A 22052-nucleotide genomic window follows, 5' to 3' on the forward strand; every position below is an offset into this window, starting at 1 on the left:
CCAGGGGTTTAAATTCAATCCTGTGGTAAACAAGTAGAATATGAGTTGTCCCTGTGCCAAGATACCTCTTCTTTCCAATTCTCATGGTTTAGGATGAAAGTAGTTTCTACTTCATTGATGGAAACATGAACTAAAAAAGGCTTAGTGTTACTCAGATCGATGATGCAAAAAGAGTGCTTCACTCCTCTTCTAGAGACCCAACAGCCAACCCTTACCCATCAAACTCTCTGGCTATAGAATGAAGTCCAAACCTCTTAGCTTGGAATTCAAGGTCTTGATAATCTAGTTCCCACATCTTACCAGACTTACTACAATCTCTGTCTTAACAAATATTCTCTACTCAGGTCAAATCAATCTGTCTTTATCGTAAAAGCTATGGTAGCCACTTAAAGCTTGATTCAAATATTTCAGAATTTTAGTTCCAGACAACCAAAATTTTTAAAAGATTATTTTATTCTGAAATATTCACTTACCAAAAAAATTGTAAACGAGAACTTTGTTTTGCCTAAATCATTTGAGTTGCTGACCTAATGCCCTGACACTCCTAAATACTTCAGTATATTTAATGTGCTTGTCTCACAAGATGTTCTCCTACGTAATCTCAACACAACCATCAGAATCAAGAAACTAACACCCATACATTACTATCATCCTCAGATCTCATTCAAGTTTCACCACTTGTCCCAATAGGGTCTTTTATTGCAAAAGGATTCAGTTCAGAATCATATGTTGAATTTATTTATTTATTTATTTGTAAATACTTATGTATTTATTTGGCTGCGCCGGGTCTTAGTTGCGGCACGTGGGATCTTTAGTTGCAGAATGTGAGATCTAGTTCCCTGACCAGGTATCGAACCTGGGCCCCCTGCATTGGGAGCACAGAGTCTTGGCCACTGGACCACCAGGGAAGTCCCCATATGTTAAATTTAGCTGTCATGTTTCTTTAGTCTCCTTCAGCCAGGAAGAGTTTCTTAGACTTTCCTAGAGTTTCATAACCTTGACGCTTCGCAAAATTATAGGACAGTAATGTTCCTCAAATTGTGTGTCGGATGTTTTCTCATGATTAGATTCAAGTTATTTGGCAGGACTATACTGAAGTGATGTTGTATTTTCATTGTATCCTATCGAGTGGCTCACAATTTTCATTTGTCCCATTACTAAAAACATTCAAAACATTTTTTTTTCTTTTAAATTTTGGCTGCACTACATGGCTTGCAGTATTTCAGTTCCCCAACCAGGGACTGAACCCAGGCTATGGCAGTGAAAGTGCTGAATCCTAACCACTAGACTACCAGGGAACTCCCATAACATTCAATTTGATCATTTAAGAGACTCCTCTGGCAAGCTTTTTTGCATAAGACATTCTAGGCCCACCGTGTACTTTCCCTGCCCAGACCTGAAATAAGGAGCCCTTTTAGTGGAAAATGGTATTTAAAGGCCAAGACCTATACAGTAGATGTGCTCATTGGTTTTGGGGTGTTGTTCCTAGACCCTCTAAGTGGACAGTTAGGCAATATATGCATACACAGGTGCACACACATACATCTACAAACACACATTTACATCTAATTTTTTTTCCTACACTTATCTGTTTATATATTGAATGTCGTGAGCTCACACTGATACTCTGAATTCGATACTGACAACACAAGATGCATTTTAGTTTTCTCTTTCTGTATTGGTAAATCCTTTCTCTGACAGTGAGAAATCTGCCCCCCATTATACTTATTATATTTACTTATTTGATCAGGCTTCCTGTATGTAACCAATCTCCTACATCCTCTTCCAGCTGCCTCCTGCATGGATGTCCTCTTTCCCTGTTTGAATGGGACTCCCATTCTGGGCTGATTCTATGTGAAACCCCTCCTCACCCCATTTGGGTGACCCCTCTGTGTGAACGCTCTCTTCACTCTGCTCTGGCTCTAATACCACTTTCCAGGCTGCCCTTCCTCAGGGACTCCATCCTTGTCTGAGTCTGCTCAGACTCAGACTCCCTACCTGAACTGCTCCCACCCTGTGTGGGCACCCTCAACTCAGGCTCTGACACCTACTGTCTCCCCCACACCAACGTGTAGATGACTCTTTGACCCTGCTACGGCACTGATTCTCCATGCTGGGCTCCTCCCTCCAGTTCCCCACACTGGGCCATCTACCTCGTGCTGTGTGGATGCCCTCCTTACCCTATGCAGTTTCCATCTCCCTACACTGGATGCGGATACTCCCCCATCCAGTGTGGATGCTCTCCTTTCATCTCACTTGGGTTCTGACACGCCACTCTGGGACACTTTGGCCTATCCCCACCTCTAACCCAAACACCTTTCCTACTTCAGTCTATGTAATGGTACCAGGACTTGAATTGTTTGTAAAAGGGAATAACATATATGATTTCACTTAATTGCTTCATTAGAAGAAAGAATGGATTGCTGAAAATGGTTTGAAAAGACTGGTATGGACAATGCTGAGGATACCACTTCTAGACTGAAAAATACAAGAGTTATTGAAACCTCTGCTTTCTGTTGAGAACTCTGACAAATAAGAAACATGACATATTCCTTCTTAGATAAGCACAAGTTATTAAACTCCTATAGTTATAAACCTAGCAACAGAAAGCAACAATAAAGCATTCCAACTTGGCAAGTAACTAAAAGGCATATGTAAAAGGCTGTTCAATGAAGCAACAGGGCTTCCCTGGTGGCGCAGTGGTTGAGAGTCTGCCTGCCAATGCAGGGGACACGGGTTCGAGCCCTGGTCTGGGAAAATCCCACATGCCGCGGAGCAACTAGGCCCATGAGCCATGGCCGCTGAGTCTGCGTATCTGGAGCCTGTGCTCCGCAACAAGAGAGGCCGCGATAGTGAGAGGCCCGCGCACTGCGATGAAGAGTGGCCCCCACTTGCCGCAACTAGAGAAAGCCCTTGCACAGAAACGAAGACCCAACACAGCCAAAAATAAAAAAAAAATAAAAAAAAATTTAAAAATGAAGCAATAATTATATAAATAATATATTGAAATTAAAAATAAAGAACTAGTTAAAAAGTCACTTTAAGTAATGTGATATATTGCACATTTAAAAAATACTTCCTTGAAAATAAATACTGCCTTGAGTATGATTATTTCAAACCATGTTTAATTAAGGGAGAAGAGAAGCAAGAAACTGAAAGAAGGAAAGAGTAGAAAAGAACGTATACAATGGAAGGTAGTAGAAAAAGAAAAAGCTAAGGAGAGATGGAAAGATAAATATGAGCACAAAGACAAAATGAAACAAAGTCAGAGAAAAGATAAAAGAAGAAAAGGTGAAACTAAACAAGAATAAGTTCCTAAGGACTCCCCTAGTGGTCCAGTGGTTAAGACTTCACGCTCCCAATGCAGGGGGCCCACATTTGATCCCTGGTGAGGCAACTAGATCCTGCATGCTGCAACTAAAAGATGCTGCATGCCACAACAAAGATCCCATGTGCCACAACTAAGACCCACCACAGCCAAAAAAAGAGAAAAGAATAAGTTCCTAGATGGTTACCATAGCAAGCCCTCAATAAATGTTTGTTAACAAAATTCATTAGGGCACTCTTGCCTCTGCCTTTTGAAATGCCAATTAGCAAATCAGCTGTTAGGTCTCTCCAATTATAGTACACTTAAGTTAAGACCTCTGGGAATTTCATGCGAAACTTGTGAAATCTGAACAAGACTGAGGGATCGTAGCAATGTCACCTTTTATAGTTATGAGACAAGTTAACGTTGCTGAAAACTGGGTGAAGAGTAAATGGGATCTCTGTATTATCTCTTAGAACAGCATGAGAATCTATAATTCTCTCAACAAAAAGGAAAATAAACCTATTAAAAAACAAAAACAAAACAAAACAAAAAGACCTCTGGTAGTTATTCCTAAGCCACAGACTCTCAGTCAAGCATCAAGGGGCCCAAGTGATTGTTTATTACAAAACCATTTAGTAGAAAACATCTCAAAGCAGATAATCCAGTAGGTCAGTGTCACCACCTTTAATTATGAAAAAAAGCAAATTCATTTAAAAAAGCAACAAACAATCACAAGTTGAGTGTGATTTCTCAGATGTTCTCCTTTGAAATCCCTCCCTGTTTAATCATTAAAAAAAAAAAATCCAGAGTCAAAAACTAGTGCCAAAGAAAGAATAAAATGGTACTACAAAGCAGCATGTCCTGTGTGCCCCTGAAGTAGGTTACTATTTCTAGGCCTCATTTTCCTCATCTGTAAAGTGAGGATGCGGGAGGAGATCAGTGGCTCCCAAAATATCATACCTGCTATATCAAATCACTTGAGGAACACATTTAACATTCTGATTCTAAAAAACACAATACCATTGACATTAGCATCCAAAAACAGAGAAATACTTAGGTGTAAATGTAACAAAATCTGTACACGATCTCTATGTGGAAAACTTAAAAACTCTAATGAATGAAATCAAAGTAGAACGAAATAAATGGAGAGATATTGCATGTTCACGGGTAGGAAGACTCAGCATTGTCAAGATGTCAGTTCTTCCCAATTTGATCTATAGATCAATCATACTGATCAATGCAATGTCAACCAAAATTCCAGTTAAGTTACTTCACGGATATCAACAAATTGGAGTTTATCTGGAAAGGCAAAAGACCCCAACTTGCCAATACAATATTGGACAACAAAGCTGGAGGACACTACCCAACTTCAGGATTTACTATAAAGCTAGTAATCAAGACAGTGTGATACTGGCAAAAGAACTGACAAATAGATCAATGGAAGAGAATAAAAGGCCTAGAAATAGACGCCCATAAATACAGTCAATTGGTCTTTGACAAAGGAGCAAAGGCAATACAATGGAGCAAAGATAGTTTCTTCAACAAATGGTGGAACAACTGTATGTCCACATGTTAAAAAAAAAGTGAATATTTTTTTGCACCTTTCACAGAAATTAACTCAAAATGGATCACAGACCTATATGTAAAATATTAAACTCCTAGAAAGTAACACAGAAGAAAACTTGGGTGACCTAGGGTATGGTGATGACTTTTAGATATAACACCAAAGGCACAATCTATGAAAGAAATCATTGATAAGCTGAACTTCATTAACATTAAAAACTTCTCTGTGAAAGAAAATGTCAAGAAAATTAGAGGACAAGCTACAGACTGTTGAGAAAATATTTGCAAAAGACACATCTGTTAAAGGACTATTATCCAAAACACAGTAAAGAACTCTTAAATTCAACAATAAAAAACACGGACTTCCCTGGTGGTGCAGTGGTTAAGAATCCGCCTGCCAATGCAGGGGACACAGGTTCGAGCCCTGGTCTGGGAAGATCCCAGATGCCGTGAAGCAACTAAGCCCGTGCGCCACAACTACTGAGCCTGCGCTCTAGAGCCCATGAGCCACAACTACTGAGCCTGCATACCACAACTACCGAAGCCCGCGTGCCTAGAGCCTGTGTTCTGCAACGAGAAGCCACCACAATGAGAAGCCCACGCACCACAACGAAGAGTAGCCCCCGCTCGCCATAACTAGAGAAGGCCCGCATGCAGCAATGAAGACCCAACGCAGCCAAAAATAAATAAATAAATTTATTAAAAAAACAAAACAATAACAAACAACCAGATCAAAAATTGAGCTAAAGAACTTAACAGATACCTCATCAAAGAAGTACACAGATGGCAAATAAGCATATGCAAAGATGCTCAACATTGTGTTACCAGAGGAGGAGGGTAGAAGAAGTGGGAATTGGAGGAAGGTGGTAAAAAGTACAAATTTCTGGTTATAAGATACATAAGTACTAAGGATGTAATGTACAATATGACTACAGCTAACACTGCTATATGATATATAGAAAAGTTAAGACAGTATATCTTAAGAGCTCTCATCACAAGAAAAAAATTTTCCCATTTTTTTCCTTTTTGTTGTATCTATATGAGAAGATGGATGTTGGTCAAATCTACTGATAATCATTTCACAATATATGTGAATCGAACCATCTTGCTGCATGCCTTAAATTTGTACAGTGATGTATGTCAATTATTCTCAATAAAACTGGAAAAAAGAAGATGTTCTACATCATATATCATTGGGAAAATGCAAAGTGAAACAAAAAGTAAGATACTACTACACACCTATTAGAAAGGCCAAAATCTGAAACACTGACAACACCAAATGCAGACAAGGATGGGGAACAAAGGAACACTCATTCATTGCTGGTAGGAAGAAAAAATGGTGCAGCCACCTTGGAAGACAGTTTGGCAGTTTCTTACAAAACCTTTACTGCACAATCCAGCAACTGTGCTTCTCAGTATTTACCCAAAGAGTTAAAACCTTAGGTCCACACAAAAACCTACACACAGATGTTTAGAGCAGCTTTATTCATAATTGCCAAAACTTGGAAGCAACCAAGATGTCCTTCAGTAGGTGAATGGATAAATAAACTGTGGTACATCCAACAACGGAATATTATTCAGCACCGAAAAGAAATGAACTATTAAGCCATGAAAAAACATGGAGGAATCTTAAATGCATATTACTAGGTGAAAAAAGCCAATCTGCAAAGGCTATACACTTTATGAGTCTACCTATATATGACATTCTGGAAAAGGCAAAACTAAGGAGACAGCAAAAAGATCAGTGGTTCCCTGGGGTTGAGAGGAATGAATAGGTGGAACATAAAGGATTTTTAGGGCAGTTGAAATACTCTGTATGATACCATAGTGCCAGATACATGTCATTACACATCTGTCCAAACCCAGAGAATATACACCACTAAAAGTGAACCCTAATGTAAACTATGGACTTTGGGTGATAATGACATGTCAATGTAGGTTCATCAATTGTAACAAAGGTACCATTCTGGTGGGGGAAGCTATCCATGGTGGGGGCAGTGGATATATGGGAAATCTCTGTACCTTTCCCTCAATTTTGCAGTGAACCTAAAACTGCTCTAAAAAAATAAAGTCTTGGGACTTCCCTTGTGGCACAGTGGTTAAGAATCCGCCTGCCAATGCAGGGGACACGGGTTCGAGCCCTGGTCTGGGAGGATCCCACATGCTGCGGAGCAACTAAGCCCGTGCACCACAACTACTGAGGCTGAGCTCTAGAGCCCATGAACCACAACTACTGAAGCCCACACACCTAGAACCCATGCTCCACAACAAGAGAAGCCACCGCAATGAGAAGCCCATGCACTGCAATGAACAGTAGCCCCTGCTCCCCGCAACTAGAGAAAGCCCACCTGCAGCAACAAATACCCAATAACAAAACAAAAAAAATCCCATTCCAGACCTACTAAACCAGAATCTGGGTATTTTTAGCATGTTCTTCACGTAATTCTGATATGCATACAGGTCAGCAATCATTGGACTAAATGACTTTTAATACCCCATCCTGTTACTAAAACCACGTACTATATAGTCAGTATATAAAACCTTTTTATTATACTGACTATAATTACACAACAGTCTTGTAAGACATGTATATAATTGTCAGTGTTCTAAAGACTGATAAGCTGAGGATCAGAAAAGTGAACTGCCTATGGTCACACAATTAAGTAAACAGCTAAGTCAAGAATCCAATTATTCTTGGATGGTGGACCACTTTATTCCAAGTCACAATGGTTCAACACAGTTGTAATATTATTCTATATGATACCTAAAAAAAGAAAAAAACCCTTAACTGCTTATTATTTTAAACATATTTTAAATAGTATCTGTTTTGGGAAATGTCTGATGAAACAAAGTTGTGGAGAGGAGGGTAAAGCACAGGTGGGAAGACAAGATAAGGTTCACATTATGTCACCTCAGAAACCCTCAACACACAGACAGACAACACCCACCTTAACTGTACCATCGTCACTGCCAGTGCACACAAGCTGGGGACCCCTCCTGGCCGGATAACAGGAATTCACAAAGGAAGTGTGCCCCTTCAGTCTTTTAACTCTCTCGCCTGTTTCACTATCCCACACCGCCACAGTTTTATCTGTGGATGCTGAGAAGAGCATACTAGAAGGTGAGAGGAAGAACAAAAAAATAAGTGAAGACAAGGAATAGCCATCTATCTTCTCCACTTGCCAAAACGTGCCAGTTTTCAAGATCACTAACGTGCTCTGACAGCTTGGCACCTGATGCTGGAATGCCTCACCTTACATAACAAAATCCTAATCACGCTCTAGACCCAGTTATAAGGTCTGCTCTACGAAATGTAAAAAAAAATTCCCTGTCAGTCCCCACATCATACATCTAATACAGCAGTCTTCTCAATCTTTCCCTCCTTTTTGATATACAACACTTTACACATCCTTCCACTTGGAAATGTTTAATCACTCCCTGCTGTGGAGGTGAGACACACTTTAGCAATTCCTGACCCAATGGCTTGGTAACTCTCTTTCTCTAAAACTCAAAAGGTTTTGTCTCTGAGGCTGATTTCTAAGTTCTGATTGAATTTACAATGCTTTCTTTACTCAAATAGGAAAAATTTATACAAGACTATGCACCCAGTTGTTCAGGGAACCCTAAAATTTTTAGGGGTCAGAGCTGTAAAACAGTAAATGTTTACTGAAATACCGAATGGGATTAATTAACTTTGTATAACCACATTTTTATATTATCTGTAGTTATTCTAAAGTTATGCAATTGTTAAAATATTTATAATAAATAGTATGGTATAGTAAACAGATATGACAGGTGAATAACGTTAAGGGTAAAAAGCAGCAGACAAGATTGTACAAGTAGTTCTTTTTTTTTAAATTTGGCTGTGCTGCGTGGCTTGTGGGATCTTAGTTCCCCGACCAGGACTGAACCCAGGCCACGGCAGTGAAAGCGCTGAGTCCTAACCACTGGACTGCCAGGGAACTCCCACAAGTAGTTCTAATATATACAAAAAAACCAAACTGTTTTGAATAGGAAAAAGGCTTGAGAAAAACATATCATAATATTAACAGTGATTATCTTTGGAGTGGTAAAAACGTGGGCTATTTGGTCATTTTCCTGCTTTTTTTCCGAGTTTTCTTGAAATAGATTATTTTATTATTACTTTTATAATAAAAGTCGCTAATTTTTATATATGTAAATTACATTTTATGTCTTAAAATTTTTCTTTCTGCGATGTTGATATGTTAGATAGAGGTGATATGTCTATAAATGCATACATGGAACAATAAACACCTTACTTGGGTTACAGCAATAGGATAATAAAGTGGTTGTCCAAAACGCAGATTTTTTTCTTTTTAAACATCTTTATTGGAGTATAGTTGCTCTACAATGGTGTGTTAGTTTCTGCTGTATAACAAAGTGAATAAGCTATACATAAACATATATCCCCATAGCTCCACCCTCTTGCGTCTCCCTCCCACCCTCCCTATCCCACCCCTCTAGGTGGACACAAAGCACCAAGCTGATCTCCCTGTGCTATGTGGCTGCTTCCCACTAGCCATCATTTGGTAGTGTATATGTGTCCATGCCACTCTCTCACTTCGTCCCAGCTTACCCTTCCTCTTCCCCGTGTCTTCAAGTCCATAAAACGCAGTAGTTTTTGACAGCACAGTCTCCTGAGAGAAAACTCAGGGATGAAATGTGAAAGGATGCCAAGAAGAATTACTATAAGAAGCAGTTGTCACCCACTATGCAGAATACTCACCTGCCATCTGTGTTATAATGCAGTTCCATCACTGCTCCACTGTGTCCCTTCAATGTAGCATAGTTATCGCAGTCACCATAGACATTCCACAACACTGTTAGGGCGACAGGGGTTCTGTGAGCATTACTAGGCAAAAGAAAACTCATTATTGGCCATGGAAAGGGTACTTATGAATTCACTAGAACAACAGTTCTGAAATTATACTCCTTTGGAACACTATTAGTTCTATTAGCTAGATCAATTTTCTTAACATTAAAACAAAAATAGTGCAATATTTTCACATTTCATAAAATAAAAACATTTTAGTTAATGGCTATAATTTTTTAAATCTTAAGTGTTTCTCCTGTACTTTTAAAAAGTTGGCACTCACAGCTACTGTCTGCTATGAGTAGAAGCAGACTGCAAAATGATGGTACTTATGGGAAACTCTGGAAGCTGCAACTGACTTGAAGGTCATAGGAGAACTTTATACTACATTCACTCATTGCAAATGTACTAAATACCTATGCCAGGTGCTGGAGTAAAATAAGGTAAATGAATAGACACAGTTCCAATCCTTAGGGAGCTTGGTCCAGCACAGAGTGAAGTTTGATGAGTGTTATTAAGGAACACTCTATACACAATAAGGTATTTAGAGTTATTTTCCTGCTGATAAAACTGCTTCTAGTTTGTTCAATGAAATTAAGCAAATCAGTAGTTCAAGTACGTTCTGCAAAGATCCTTAAGCCTTCCAGAGACTTGGCCACTAGTAAGTTTAAGGAACACAGAACCAGAACACCAAAATCAAAACAGACATCATCCACCCTGAGGCACAGTTATAAGCAAAGAGCCAAAAGACTTCTTGACTAGTAGCTGAGAATCAGGTAGCAGATCCTATTGACGGACAGGTAGATTATCCAAGTGAGTTGCCACGTCAAGACTCCCTCCTTCCTTTCCAAATGCTAAGATTCTGAGGGAATGGATCAAGAGGAGAGCCTCAGTATCTTTGGGAAAAAGTTATCTCTCTCCTCTTTACTCCCATTAGCCTGTTAAGCCTAGATCTCCAGTCTTGCTAAATCAGCTCGAGATTTGCCTCCATGAGGACGATGTTCTCAAACTAGAGCGACTCACTTTCCAACTGGTCACGTAATTCCTTCTGTATTTACCACATGGACCCTGAATTCTACACCCCAAATCATTCAGCATTTTCATGACCCTATTTTAGCATATTAGCCACATAGTTTGTTATGTGACCAACTTAGACTTATACTCTCTATGGCACTGAAGGTTTTAAAAAGTAGTCACTATTTGGCAGACAGCAATTACTCCAGATTCAAAAACTATGCCTTACATATCAGTCGGTCAAATCCTGCAGATGCTAAGGTGGATCCATTGGGGTGAAACTTGCAGCAATACACTTCCCCTTCATGTCCTGAGAGAAGCATGATTGGGGCTTGAAGGGAGGAACATCTTGGAGGCCCCTAAACAAAAGAGAGAAGTACAGAGTAGTCACTTCATACAGGCAAAGGAGACTGAAAGGTCGGGGAATGGGGAGTATAAGGAAAACACAGGGGAAACTGATTGAGTGTATTTCTCCTGATTTAGAGAATGGCAACTCTTCGCACATAACTTATGTCTCCAATTTTATACTCTCCTGCTGAAGTTTCCAGTGTCTATCTGTTATACTAACTCTCTTCCTCCCTCACTGTGCTCCCATCCCATACCCAACTTTTATTTAGTTAGTTTTTAAATTCGAGCGCTCAGTTGCCTGCTTGCCTCCTTTCAAGTTTGACCTCATTTCTTAGGCTGAGTGCCCATATTTTTGTCTTATCATTGTCCTACATCATTTTAAAAAAATTAAATTATTTATTTTTGGCTGGGTCTTCGTTGCTGCGCGCGGGCTTTCTCTAGTTGCCGTGAGCAGGGGCTACTTTTTGTTGCGGTATGTGGCTTCTCATTGCAGTGGCTTTTCTCGTTGTGGAGCACGAGCTCTAGGCGCGTGGGCTTCAGTACTTGTGGCACGCAGGCTCAGTAGTTGTGGCTCATGGGCTCTAGAGCGCAGGCTCAGCAGTTGTGGTGCGTGCGCTTAGTTGCTCCGCAGCATGTGGGATCTTCCTGGACCAGGGCTCGAACCTGTGTCCCCTGCATTGGCAGGTGGATTCTCAACCACTGCATCACCAGGGAAGCCCTATACCCAACTTTTAACTGTTCAAACACATTAAACTAATTTCTGCCTCAGGGTCTTTTACACTTGTTGTTGCCCCTGACAGGAACCCCCTTCCTCTAGATCTTCCTATGTGTGGCTCCTTCCAAATGTTTCCTCTTCAGAAAGTCTTTCCTGGAACACTCAAGCTCAAGCAGCACCCTACCTCCCCTCTGCATTCGATCAACCCTGCTGTATTCTCTCACAGCACCTATCACTATCTGAAATTACCTTCCTTATGTGTTTGTTTACATTTTGTTTCCCCTGGCCTGCCACTAGAAAAGCTCTGTGAGTGCTGGAATCTTACCAGTGTAATTCTACACTGTTTTCCCAGTTTCTAGTTTGATGAATGAATGATTGAACTAAGCTCCCAAAACCCTGCAGGGTACAGTTATTAAGCAAAGTAGTTTTGATTATGATCTTGGACATTAAGCCTAGGCTTGGGCAATTCAAAGAAACCTGGGCTGATATTTTTACTTGTCAGACAGAAGAACAAGTTCACTATTAATAATCCCCAAATCTCTTCAGTTTTCCAGCTTACTCATTTACTCAAAAAATACTACGTGCCAGGCACTGTTCTATGCACTGATAAAACAGGACTGAACAAAATAAACAACGGAGCTTGTGTTCTAGTGGGAAGGAGGGGCAGAAAGGAGGGAGGGAAGGCAGAAACAAGTAAAACATATAGATGGTGGTATGTGCTATGGAGAAAAACAAAGCAGCAATGTAGGCTAGTGAGCACAGGGTATTGCAATTTAAAACAGGCTCGTCAAGAAAGGCTTCACGGAAAAAGTGATACTTGAACAGAGGTTGGGAGGAGTTGAGTGTGTAAACCATGTGGACATTTGGAAGAAGAGTAAATCCGTAGGGGGAGCAGCAAATGCAAAGGCTTTGTGGCAGGAGCATGGAAGCCAGTGTGCCTGGAGCAGGGTGAGCAATGGAAAATTGGTAGTTCAGAGAGGTCAAGGGAAAGAGGGCAAAAGACTGTCAGGATTTTAGTTTTACTCTGAGTGAAGTGAAAAGCCAGGGAAAGCTTTCAGCAGGGGGTAATACGATCTGATGTTTAGAAGGATTCCTCTGGCTGCTGGACCGAGACTAGACTGAGCATCCGTGAACAGAAACAGGAATACCATTAGGATCCTACCGCAATAATGCCAGATGAGATAATGATGGTTTAGACCAGGAGCTAGTGATGGAGCTGGCAGAAGTAGTAGCAAGTCTGGATATATTCTGAGGACAGTGCCAGCAGGATTTATTGACCAGCTGGCTGAGGAGCTGGGGAGGGGGGTACATATATTTCTTCCGCTGAGCCTAACAGGACCGAGGGAGAGGTGTGATCACCACCTCTATCGTACAAGAAATGTAGTTAAGTGCATGGATTCTGAATTTAAAATCTGTTCCTATCAGTTACTAGATAACTTTGTTTCCGCATCTACAAAATGGGATAATAGCAATTCCTAACTTTCAGGCAGTTACCAAGACTAATGGAGTTTTCATATACAAAGAAAGCACTTAGTACAAGAGCTCAAAGGATGGTAACTATTCCACGGTTGTTACTAATACTAGTGCAGAGAAACAGAGGGAAAAGCAAGTTGCCCCAAGTCCCAAAGCGAGCCAGTATCTTTCATTTCCTTCCTTCCTTCCTTCCCTCATTCATTCATTCATCCATCCACTCTTCTAACTTTCCTGAACGTTTATTCTATGCCGGATCCCTGGAACACTTAAGATTCCAAAGCCCCGGCCCCGGTTTTGAGCTCAAGGTCCTTAAGCCTAATTCTAACGCCTCCTCACAGGGCGGTCGAGATGCCGAAAACGGGCGTCAAACGGGGAACTATATGGAGCATCGCAGAGTGTTGGCCGCTATTACAGTGCTTTTCTGCTTTAACTCCAGGGTGAGGGAGTCCCGTTCCGTCCCCGCAGTGTGGGGAAAGGGCCGGTGCGGGATCACCAGGTACAGCGCTGAGGAGAGAGGAAGAGCTGAGGGCCGAAGGCCGCCTGCTCCCTTACTCACCGCTTGCAGCAAAGCTCCCGGCGCCGCCTGCTGCTGCCCGGCTCCGGGGCCCGACCCCGCCGCTCCCAAAAGCAATTCATGCCGCGGCCGCTTGACTGGGACCAGCGGTAACTCTGGGCCCTTTCGCTTCTGCTGTTCTATCATGGCGGCAGCCGCTCTCCTCAAGCCGCCACTGACCGCGCTGACACCCTCAGGCACCACACGATTGGCTCCAACTTTGTCTTCCCCCGGAACTTCCGGCTTGGAGAAACCAATCAGCTTCCAATACTCCCCTCTGCACCGCCCCCTGGAGAGTCTCCTGTTGTTGGTCAGTTCTTTCTGCCCTTACGAGAGTACTATTCCAGGATTGGTGAATAGAGCTGGAGTCCCACCTAGGCGCGCTGCGTCCTGTGGGTGGAAGCTCGCTGACTGGGTTTCGGTGTTGCGCGCAATGCTGCGGCGAGGAGATCGGACGCTGACACCGAGTAAGTGTAAGGAAGATCGGGGGTGGGGGCAGTGGAATCTGGAGGCGGCGCCTCCGTTATGTGGTCTGAGGCTGGCCCTTCTCAGCTGCAGGTTTGATTGCAAGGGGCAGAGGGGGGCCCCGAGTTCCTAGCTCTTGTGTGTAGTAGCCTGGGTTCCCTTTCTAGGGCTGGAGCAGAGCTTTGGGGTCTCTGCGCCTGCCTGGGGCCCTCGACGACTGACTTTTTCAACAAGAGCCTTTCTTGTCGAGCCCCGTGCCAGGCGCTCCCAGGGAGAAGAGTCCTGTCTCCCAGCCTCCACTAGGGTCCTCTCTGACTGAGGAGGCCGCCTTGTTTCTGCCATGATTCTGCAGCCTTTTTTTTAGCGCCTGCTCAGTGCTCCTGAGAGAGACGGAGATGAAGGAAATGTCCGACTCTCGGCTTCCAGAGCACAGCCTTGTTGAGAAATTCGGATTCATACCTGTGAACTAGGCCTTCTCCTTAATCGTGCAACTGATATTTATTGTGCAAAGCACTGGGGAGACATTGTGAACCAAACATGGTCTCTGACTTCAGGGCTGTTGTTAGTCCGGTGGGGGAAACAGATGCTCACCAATGATCTCACTAAGAAATGCAAAGTAAGTGCTGCCTACGAGAGGAAGGTGGTGTTATGAGTGCCTGGAATAAGCAGGAAGGTTTCTCTAAGGAAAAGATGCCTGAACTTATACCTGAAGGAACAGTTCTAATTAGTTGGGTGAAGAGAGGAAGGCAGCGTATTCCATACAGAACAGCATGTGCAGAGGTCCTGTGGCACATGTGAGGAAAGTGACTAACAGGCACAAAGAGGCCAGTGTGGCCAGGACAAAGGGAACAGAGGGGAATGTGGTACAAGATGAAGCTGGAGGTGGGCAGAGGCCAGACTTTGTAGCTTTTGCTTTAAGACTGATGGGAAATCCCTGAGGGTTTTTGTTTTTTTTTTGCAGGTGGTGGGGTGGGGGAAGCAGCTTGATCCCTCAGGGCTTAGTAGTGTGAACAGATTGGAGGGGAGATAGATGCAGATAGACCACTTTGGTGAGAGTTGTTGGCAGTGAAGACTGGGGTATTGGTGGAACTGAGAGCTAGATATTTCCTAGACTCCTCTGCACCTGAGATGAGAATTCAATTTGGAAGTGAGAGGAGGAGGAGAGTGAGAGGCATGCCGTTTTGCTGGCAAATACCACAGCAGAGGCAGTGAGTTTCTTAGTCATCCGCTTTTTGGTTTCATGACTTTCTGCAATGATAGGCATGACTTTCTTGATCATGGCAAAGACTGTTGTTTTGTGGGTTAGGAGGTGTTCCTGGGAAGTTCTACCAGTACTTCCTATAGCCCTTGTGGTAATTTTGTAAGTCACATAATACCTGGCAATAAATCCCAGTTTCTGTTTAACCTAGCTGGAATGTGTTCCAATATGTGCAACTGTACTCCATCAGGGTAGGGGTACTGCCAGTTAGGTGAGCTATAAAGACAAGAGTTAAAGGGAAGTTAAGCTATTGTTTGAATGATGGGCTATGGAATCTAAGCTGGATAAGGAGGAAAGTGAAGAAAAAAGAGGGCTGATAGATTGGAAGAAAATAGAGGTCAGTATATCAGGATTCTGATGCGGTCAATCTGCTAGAGGACTTCCGTTTATCCTTAAAGGCCTACTCAGTTGTCACCTTTTAAACTTCTTGCTTCCCCCAGGCCCTTCTCTTTCTTGTTTTCTTAATACTTTGAACCTAATCACTATCCCTGATCATGCTACATTGTAATTGGTCACCATTATCCTTACATGACTAGGAAGCCTTTGATGACAGGGACTGTGTTGAAAAGAATGGTTTAGTGGCAAGTGTGTGTGGCTCTTGGAATGGCCTAAGATTTCTCTCTTTCTAGCTATGAATTTTCGACAAGTTACTTCATTCCTGTAAAACAGAGATAGCTATTTTGTAGAGTTGTTTTAAGGATTGAAAGGAGGTTTATGGGGACTTCCCTGGTGGTCCAGCGGTTAAGGCTCTGTGCTGCCAATGCAGCTGGCCTGGGTTCAGTCCCTGGTCAGGGAACTGCATCCGCGTGCTGCAACTAAGAGCCCACATGCTGCAACGAAAATGCCATGTGCTGCAACTAAGACCCGGCACAGCCAAATAAATAAATATTTTTTTAAAAAAGAAAGGAGGTTTATGAAGTGCCTAGCACAGAGCCTGATATATAAACATCAATAAAGGTGCTGAACTGATAAATTAACTAACAGTTTAAAATAGAGTAAAATTAAGTACTTCAGTATTTCAGTAGACAGTTACAAATTCCTGTGTGCTCTATACTGTGGAAAACACTGGAGAGTTGAAGGATATGATGGAGTGCAAGACAAGGGCATGCTTGGAAGAATTTCACAATCCATAAAGGAAAGAAAAAATATTCGTAAATAGGATTGGAATCCCATCTCCATCATTCATAGTTTTGTAATCTTGAACAAGGTAATTTAGCTTCTCCTGTGTCTTAGTTTCTTCATCTGTAAAATACCTTACCAAACAAAACGATAATTGCCTATCTTGTTAGGGAGGTCGAAAGGGAATTAACTTAGTTAAGACAAGTAAAGCTTCTTAAAGGTTAAAGGCAAATAGGGAGCCCTCAAATATTAGCTATTATTATTAGAAGACTTGGAAGGGACCTTAGGGATTGTTGACTGGTCCTGGGGTCCAGTACCAAAATGGCTAACTCTGAGCAGCCCTTGTCAAGACATTTGACCTCTGTTAGCCTCATCTTCAATTAAATAAGAGTAGTGGACTGAATGACCTTAATAATTGCTTTCAGCTTTCACTTTTTATGAGTCCATTTTTGTTTTTCCTTGTTTCTTACTATTTTTCCTCTTTCCTGCCTTTGGCCATTTTGTCAACAGATCCATGACCAGAGCGCAAAATGGGAAAAGCATCTGTCTAAGATAGTTACTCTAGAAACTTGATGGGAAGGAGGAGGATTGGGCCACCAGTTTGATATTTGAAAGTCTTCCATCTTTTGACCTGCCCAGCGAATTGTGTGGAACTCAGTTCCTTCTGCTACATTTTTTAGACCAGAATGCTTTCTTCTTTCTTTACCTGTGTTTGCCACATAGTAAGGTTCTATTCACTCATTCAAGAAAACTTTGAGTACCTACTGTATACAGGCACTGGGAAGACAAAATCAAGTGAGAAATGGTCCTTGGTTACATGAATGAATAAATCCAGACCCTGCTCATCCTAGCCTCCAGGAATGATGCCCTTCTAATTACTCCTTGCTAGAATCTGTAATTTGGGACCTAGTTAGTGTTAGAACTATATACTACTCTTCAGGGACTTCCCTGGTGGTCCAGTGGTTAAGACTCCTCGCTCCCAATGCAGGGGGTCCAAGTTCAATCCCTGGTCAGGGAACTAGATCCTGCATGCTGCAGCGAAGATCCTGTGTGCGGCACCTAAGACCCGGTGCAGCCAAATAAATTAAAAAAAAAAAAAAAAGAACTACATACTCTTCAAAATTGAGATGTGGACGGTGAATTCTTTCTGAGGCAGTGTGGAATAGTGGCTGAGAATGAAGGCTCTGTCATTATTCTGTCTTTGATGTGTCCCAGTATTTTGACTTATCAATTGATTCGCCTCAATTCTTACACATAACTTAAAAATAAATTAAAATCACTTTGACTCTCGGAGGTCTATCTAATTGGTACTGTTAAGTAACAACAGTAAATCTAAATCTTAAACTTAAAAACAACCACAAAAATCTTGGCCAGATCAGTGAGGTGACATATGAAATGAAGTTTCAAAGGGGCTACATATTATCTTTCCAATTTAATATTATTCTATGAATTGCTCATTGCTTGAGGGGAAGGAGGAGAGGACGTGGTTATTTTTTTTCCTAATTGCAGGCACATTAAAAAAACTGAAAAATCACAAAATTATGGAGGTACAGTACAAATAATACTTCTTGCGGTACGCGGACCTCTCACTGTTGTGGCCTCTCCCGTTGCGGAGCACAGGCTCGGGACGCGCAGGCTCAGCGGCCATGGCTCACGGGCCCAGCCGCTCCGCGGCATGTGGAATCTTCCCGGACCGGCGCATGAACCTGTGTCCCCTGCATCGGCAGGCGGACTCTCAACCACTGCGCCACCAGGGAAGCCCCAAATAACACTTCTTAATGAATCATTTGAGAGTTAAGTTGCTGACTTAATGCCCCATCACCCATGAATACTTTAGTTTTCCTATAATCATGGACATTCTTCTATATAACCATAATATAACTTCTATAGTCAGGAAATTAACATTGTATAATTACCTCTAATCCTCAGGCCCCGCTCTTCCATGTTTGGGCGCTGACTCCCCATTCTGGATTGCCCCAGTGTGCAGACACCCTTATAATCCTGCTTCTCCCCACACTGGGTTGCTCTTTGTAGATTTACTCCTCGCCCAGCATAAGCTCTGATCTCACTCTAGGCTACCATTCCCCTGCCACAGCTCCCATTCCTGTTCCCACGCTATACTTTTCCTTGCTCTGCCCTTTGTTTTGGGAAGGAGGTGGCTAATAAATAACTGGGTCCTTATTGCTTCCCTCCAGATCACAATTGTTTAAAACATTCAAGTAAAATGAAATGCATAAGGAATTTTTTGTTTCTAGAACTATTGCAAGGCAACTTCAAATGGTGTACCTCAATCCTTGTCAATTTACTTGCTCTTTTAAGTCTACAGATGTGGTCCTATTGAACTACACTATATCTGTCTCAATGTTTTATAAACTTTTTAAAAGCAGCAGAACTATTTTTTCCAAATGAAATGTTACATAGAAGCTTAATAGGTAAACCAGATCAAAGCAGAATATGCTGTTAAAAGTAGACCTTCCTCACATAACCTCCCTTCCCCCTTGCTACCATGACCCACCCCAAAGCTGGGAGGGCGAGTGGAAATCAGCAATAATCAACCTCTGCCTAATGACTGAGGAGAGGCTCCTAGCTTTGCAGCTGCTCTGTGTGGGACTTCCCGTAACTCAGATTTCTTTGGGGTTGTTCTCCCCCACCTTTGGTATGGAGGCTGTCCTCTGGTTGGTTGACCTATGGCCTTTCTTCTTTGGCCTTCCTGATCCTGTTGTCCCTAGATATTTCAGAACTGACTTTTAAAAATAAACTTGAGTTAACTGAGAAGCTTCTGGATAACCACCGTACCTCCTTAGGTAGGTTTTTTCCTAGGTATTTTATTATTTTTGATGCGATTGTAAATGGAATTGTTTCCTTAATTTCCCTTTCTGATAGTTCGTTGTTAGTGTATAGAAATGCAACAGATTTTTGTATATTAATTTGTATTTATATTAATTTCGTATTCTTCATCTTTAACAAATTCATTGATGAGCGCTAGCAGTTTTTTGGTGGCATCTTTAGGATTTTCTATGTATAGTATCATGTGATCTGCAAATAGAGACAGTTCTACATCTTCCTTTCCAATTGGGATTCCTTTTGAATAACGACCATAGAACAACGCTAGGTTTCTACAGAATATAATTCAAAAAAATTTTAAAATACCATTTGGGAAGGAGGTGGCTAATAAATAACTGTGTCCCTGGCAACCCTTTACAATTCTGAAATTGTAAGCCTGTTACTGTTGTATAACAGGATTTCTCTCAAAAATGCATGCCAATTTCCTGCTTGAAGAATTGCATAGGGTTTCTCAGGCTACTGTTCTACAAAAGGAGCAAATAGGGGAGCTTTAAACTTAGCTGTTCATACTCTTATCACAGCAAAAATCTGTACGAAATAACTTAAGATTGTATTGCTCTTTCTGTGACCTTTGTTTAAAGAAGAACAGTTGATAGACTAAGTTGTTTGAGCTTAATTTAGTTGTCCTAGCTGCCGATGCCTCTATGGATTCTGTACCTCACTAGTGCTCCAAAAATTGGAGGGATAATTAAGGTTTCTTGATAGAGTCATTGGCCTCAGGTTAATAACCTTTGTTCTAGGATATGAGGTGAGGATGCTGGGCAGAGGGAAGGGAAGGACTAGAGGTGAGACTGCATAGCTGGGAAGTGGAAGAGGCAAGATCCAACCAGACTGTGATACTTGGTTTTTGTTTTTGTTTTTGTTTTTTCGGTATGCAGGCTCCTCACCGTTGTGGCCTCTCCTGTTGCGGAGCACAGGCTCCGGACACGCAGGCTCAGCGGCCATGGCTTACGGGCCCAGCCGCTCCGTGGCATGTGGGATCCTCCCGGACCGGGGCACGAACCCGTGTCCCCTGCATCGGCAGGTGGACTCTCAACCACTGCGCCACCAGGGAAGCCCCAGACTGTGATATTTGGATTTAAGCTGTTTGTCAGCCATTTCTCAAGAACGGACAAATCTGCCTTCATTCTATCTGTGTGCTTTTAATAATGTAATAAAACCCACTTCTGGCTGACGTAAACAGAAAAGGGCAAGTTTATTATACAAATACAGGTTGTCTTATGGAACTCAAGGACAAAGATGTTCCTGGGCTTTGGGATGATACTAGAACTAGGGTCTGGAAACTGACGGAATTTTCTTTCATTTCTGTTTTAAGTGAGGCAGTTCAGTTAATGGATGGTTATTGTAAATCAGGAAGACTTTCCAAAAGTAAGACCTGAAGTAATCATCTGAAAGTGTAGGGGTGTGCTCAGGGTTGAGGAGAGAAGGAGGTATTTGCACACGAAAACCCAAGGAAAATAGAGTTTCAGGTCTTATTGATGTCAAGTAATTAGGAGGAAAAAGAGAACTGAGGACTGTAGCATTAACTTTATCTTTATGTAGCAGTGATTTATGCATCAAGTAAAGGGGCATGGTTAAGAGGCACTAGATTGCTGGTTTCCTCCCTGTTTAAAGCCAGAAGGCTGAGCAAGAGTACCTCTAAGATCCCTTCCAACTTCAAAGCTGTAAGACTTGGTACTCTGGCAGCATCAGCATCACCTGGGAGCTTGTTAGACGTGCCCACGGAATTCCCTAGTGGTCCAGTGGTTAAGAATCTGCCTTCCAATGCAGGGGACTCGGGTTCGATCCCTGGTAGGGGAACTAAGATCCCACATGCCTTGGGACAACTAAGCCCATGTGCCAGAACTACTGAGCCCACACACCACAACTAGAGAGAAGCCCGCTCACCTCAACGAAAGATCCCACATGCTGAAATAAATTAATTAATTAAAATACATAAATAAATAAGTTTTTTAAAAAAAGAAAGAAATGCCCAATCTCAGGCACCACCCTAGACCTACTGAGTTGCAATCTGCATTTTAATATGATTCATAAATAGTTAAATAAGTTTGATGCATCCAGCAATGGATTATTATATAGGCATTAAAAAAGATGGTTTGTGTATGAATTGCTAAAAAATAATATAAAATGGCTATTAATATTAATTAATGGTTTCATAATTCCATTAAAAAACCTACTTGTACATGTAAAAAAGTCTGAAAGGATATAAACCAAATTGAATTATAGATGATTTTCTTTTCTTCAAATTAATGTGTTATCTGAACTTTTAAAATGAGCATGTGTGATTTTAATTTCATTGGAGAAAAACGTAAGCTATGCTTTCTTTCTGCTTTGTTTGGCTGTGCCGTGCACGGCTTGTGGGATTTAGTTCCCCGAACAGGGATCGAACCTGCGCCCTTGGCTGTGAGAGCACAGAATCCTAACCAGCAGACCACCAGGGAATTCCCTATGCTCTCTTTTTGAAGTCACTTCAGATTTAACACCTAGAATAGTGGTTAAAAGCGTGGACTCTGATGTCAGACAGAGTTTGACTCTACCATTTTCTGGCTTTTTGAC

General features: G+C 41.8%; 2 protein-coding genes across 2 annotated transcripts in view; one reads left to right on the top strand and one right to left on the bottom strand.

Annotated features, from left to right (window-relative positions):
* SNRNP40 (small nuclear ribonucleoprotein U5 subunit 40) overlaps positions 1-13984 on the bottom strand; it is a 37735-nt gene extending 23751 nt beyond the window's left edge. The window contains exons 1-4 of the mRNA XM_065881137.1: positions 13814-13984; positions 10951-11080; positions 9621-9714; positions 7822-7987 (exon numbers count right to left, since the gene is read on the bottom strand). Of these exons, the coding sequence (XP_065737209.1) occupies positions 7822-7987; positions 9621-9714; positions 10951-11080; positions 13814-13957 (534 nt within the window). The 5' untranslated portion in view covers positions 13958-13984. The remainder of the gene's footprint in view (positions 1-7821; positions 7988-9620; positions 9715-10950; positions 11081-13813) is intronic.
* A 228-nt stretch (positions 13985-14212) lies between these two features.
* Positions 14213-22052, top strand: part of ZCCHC17 (zinc finger CCHC-type containing 17) — a 55267-nt gene continuing 47427 nt past the window's right edge. Inside the window, exon 1 of the mRNA XM_065879865.1 lies at positions 14213-14277. The gene's annotated coding sequence lies outside the window, so the exon portion shown is untranslated. The remainder of the gene's footprint in view (positions 14278-22052) is intronic.

The sequence above is a fragment of the Phocoena phocoena genome, chromosome 1, assembly GCF_963924675.1.
Source record: "Phocoena phocoena chromosome 1, mPhoPho1.1, whole genome shotgun sequence".
In the NCBI taxonomy this organism is placed as follows: Eukaryota; Metazoa; Chordata; class Mammalia; order Artiodactyla; family Phocoenidae; genus Phocoena; species Phocoena phocoena.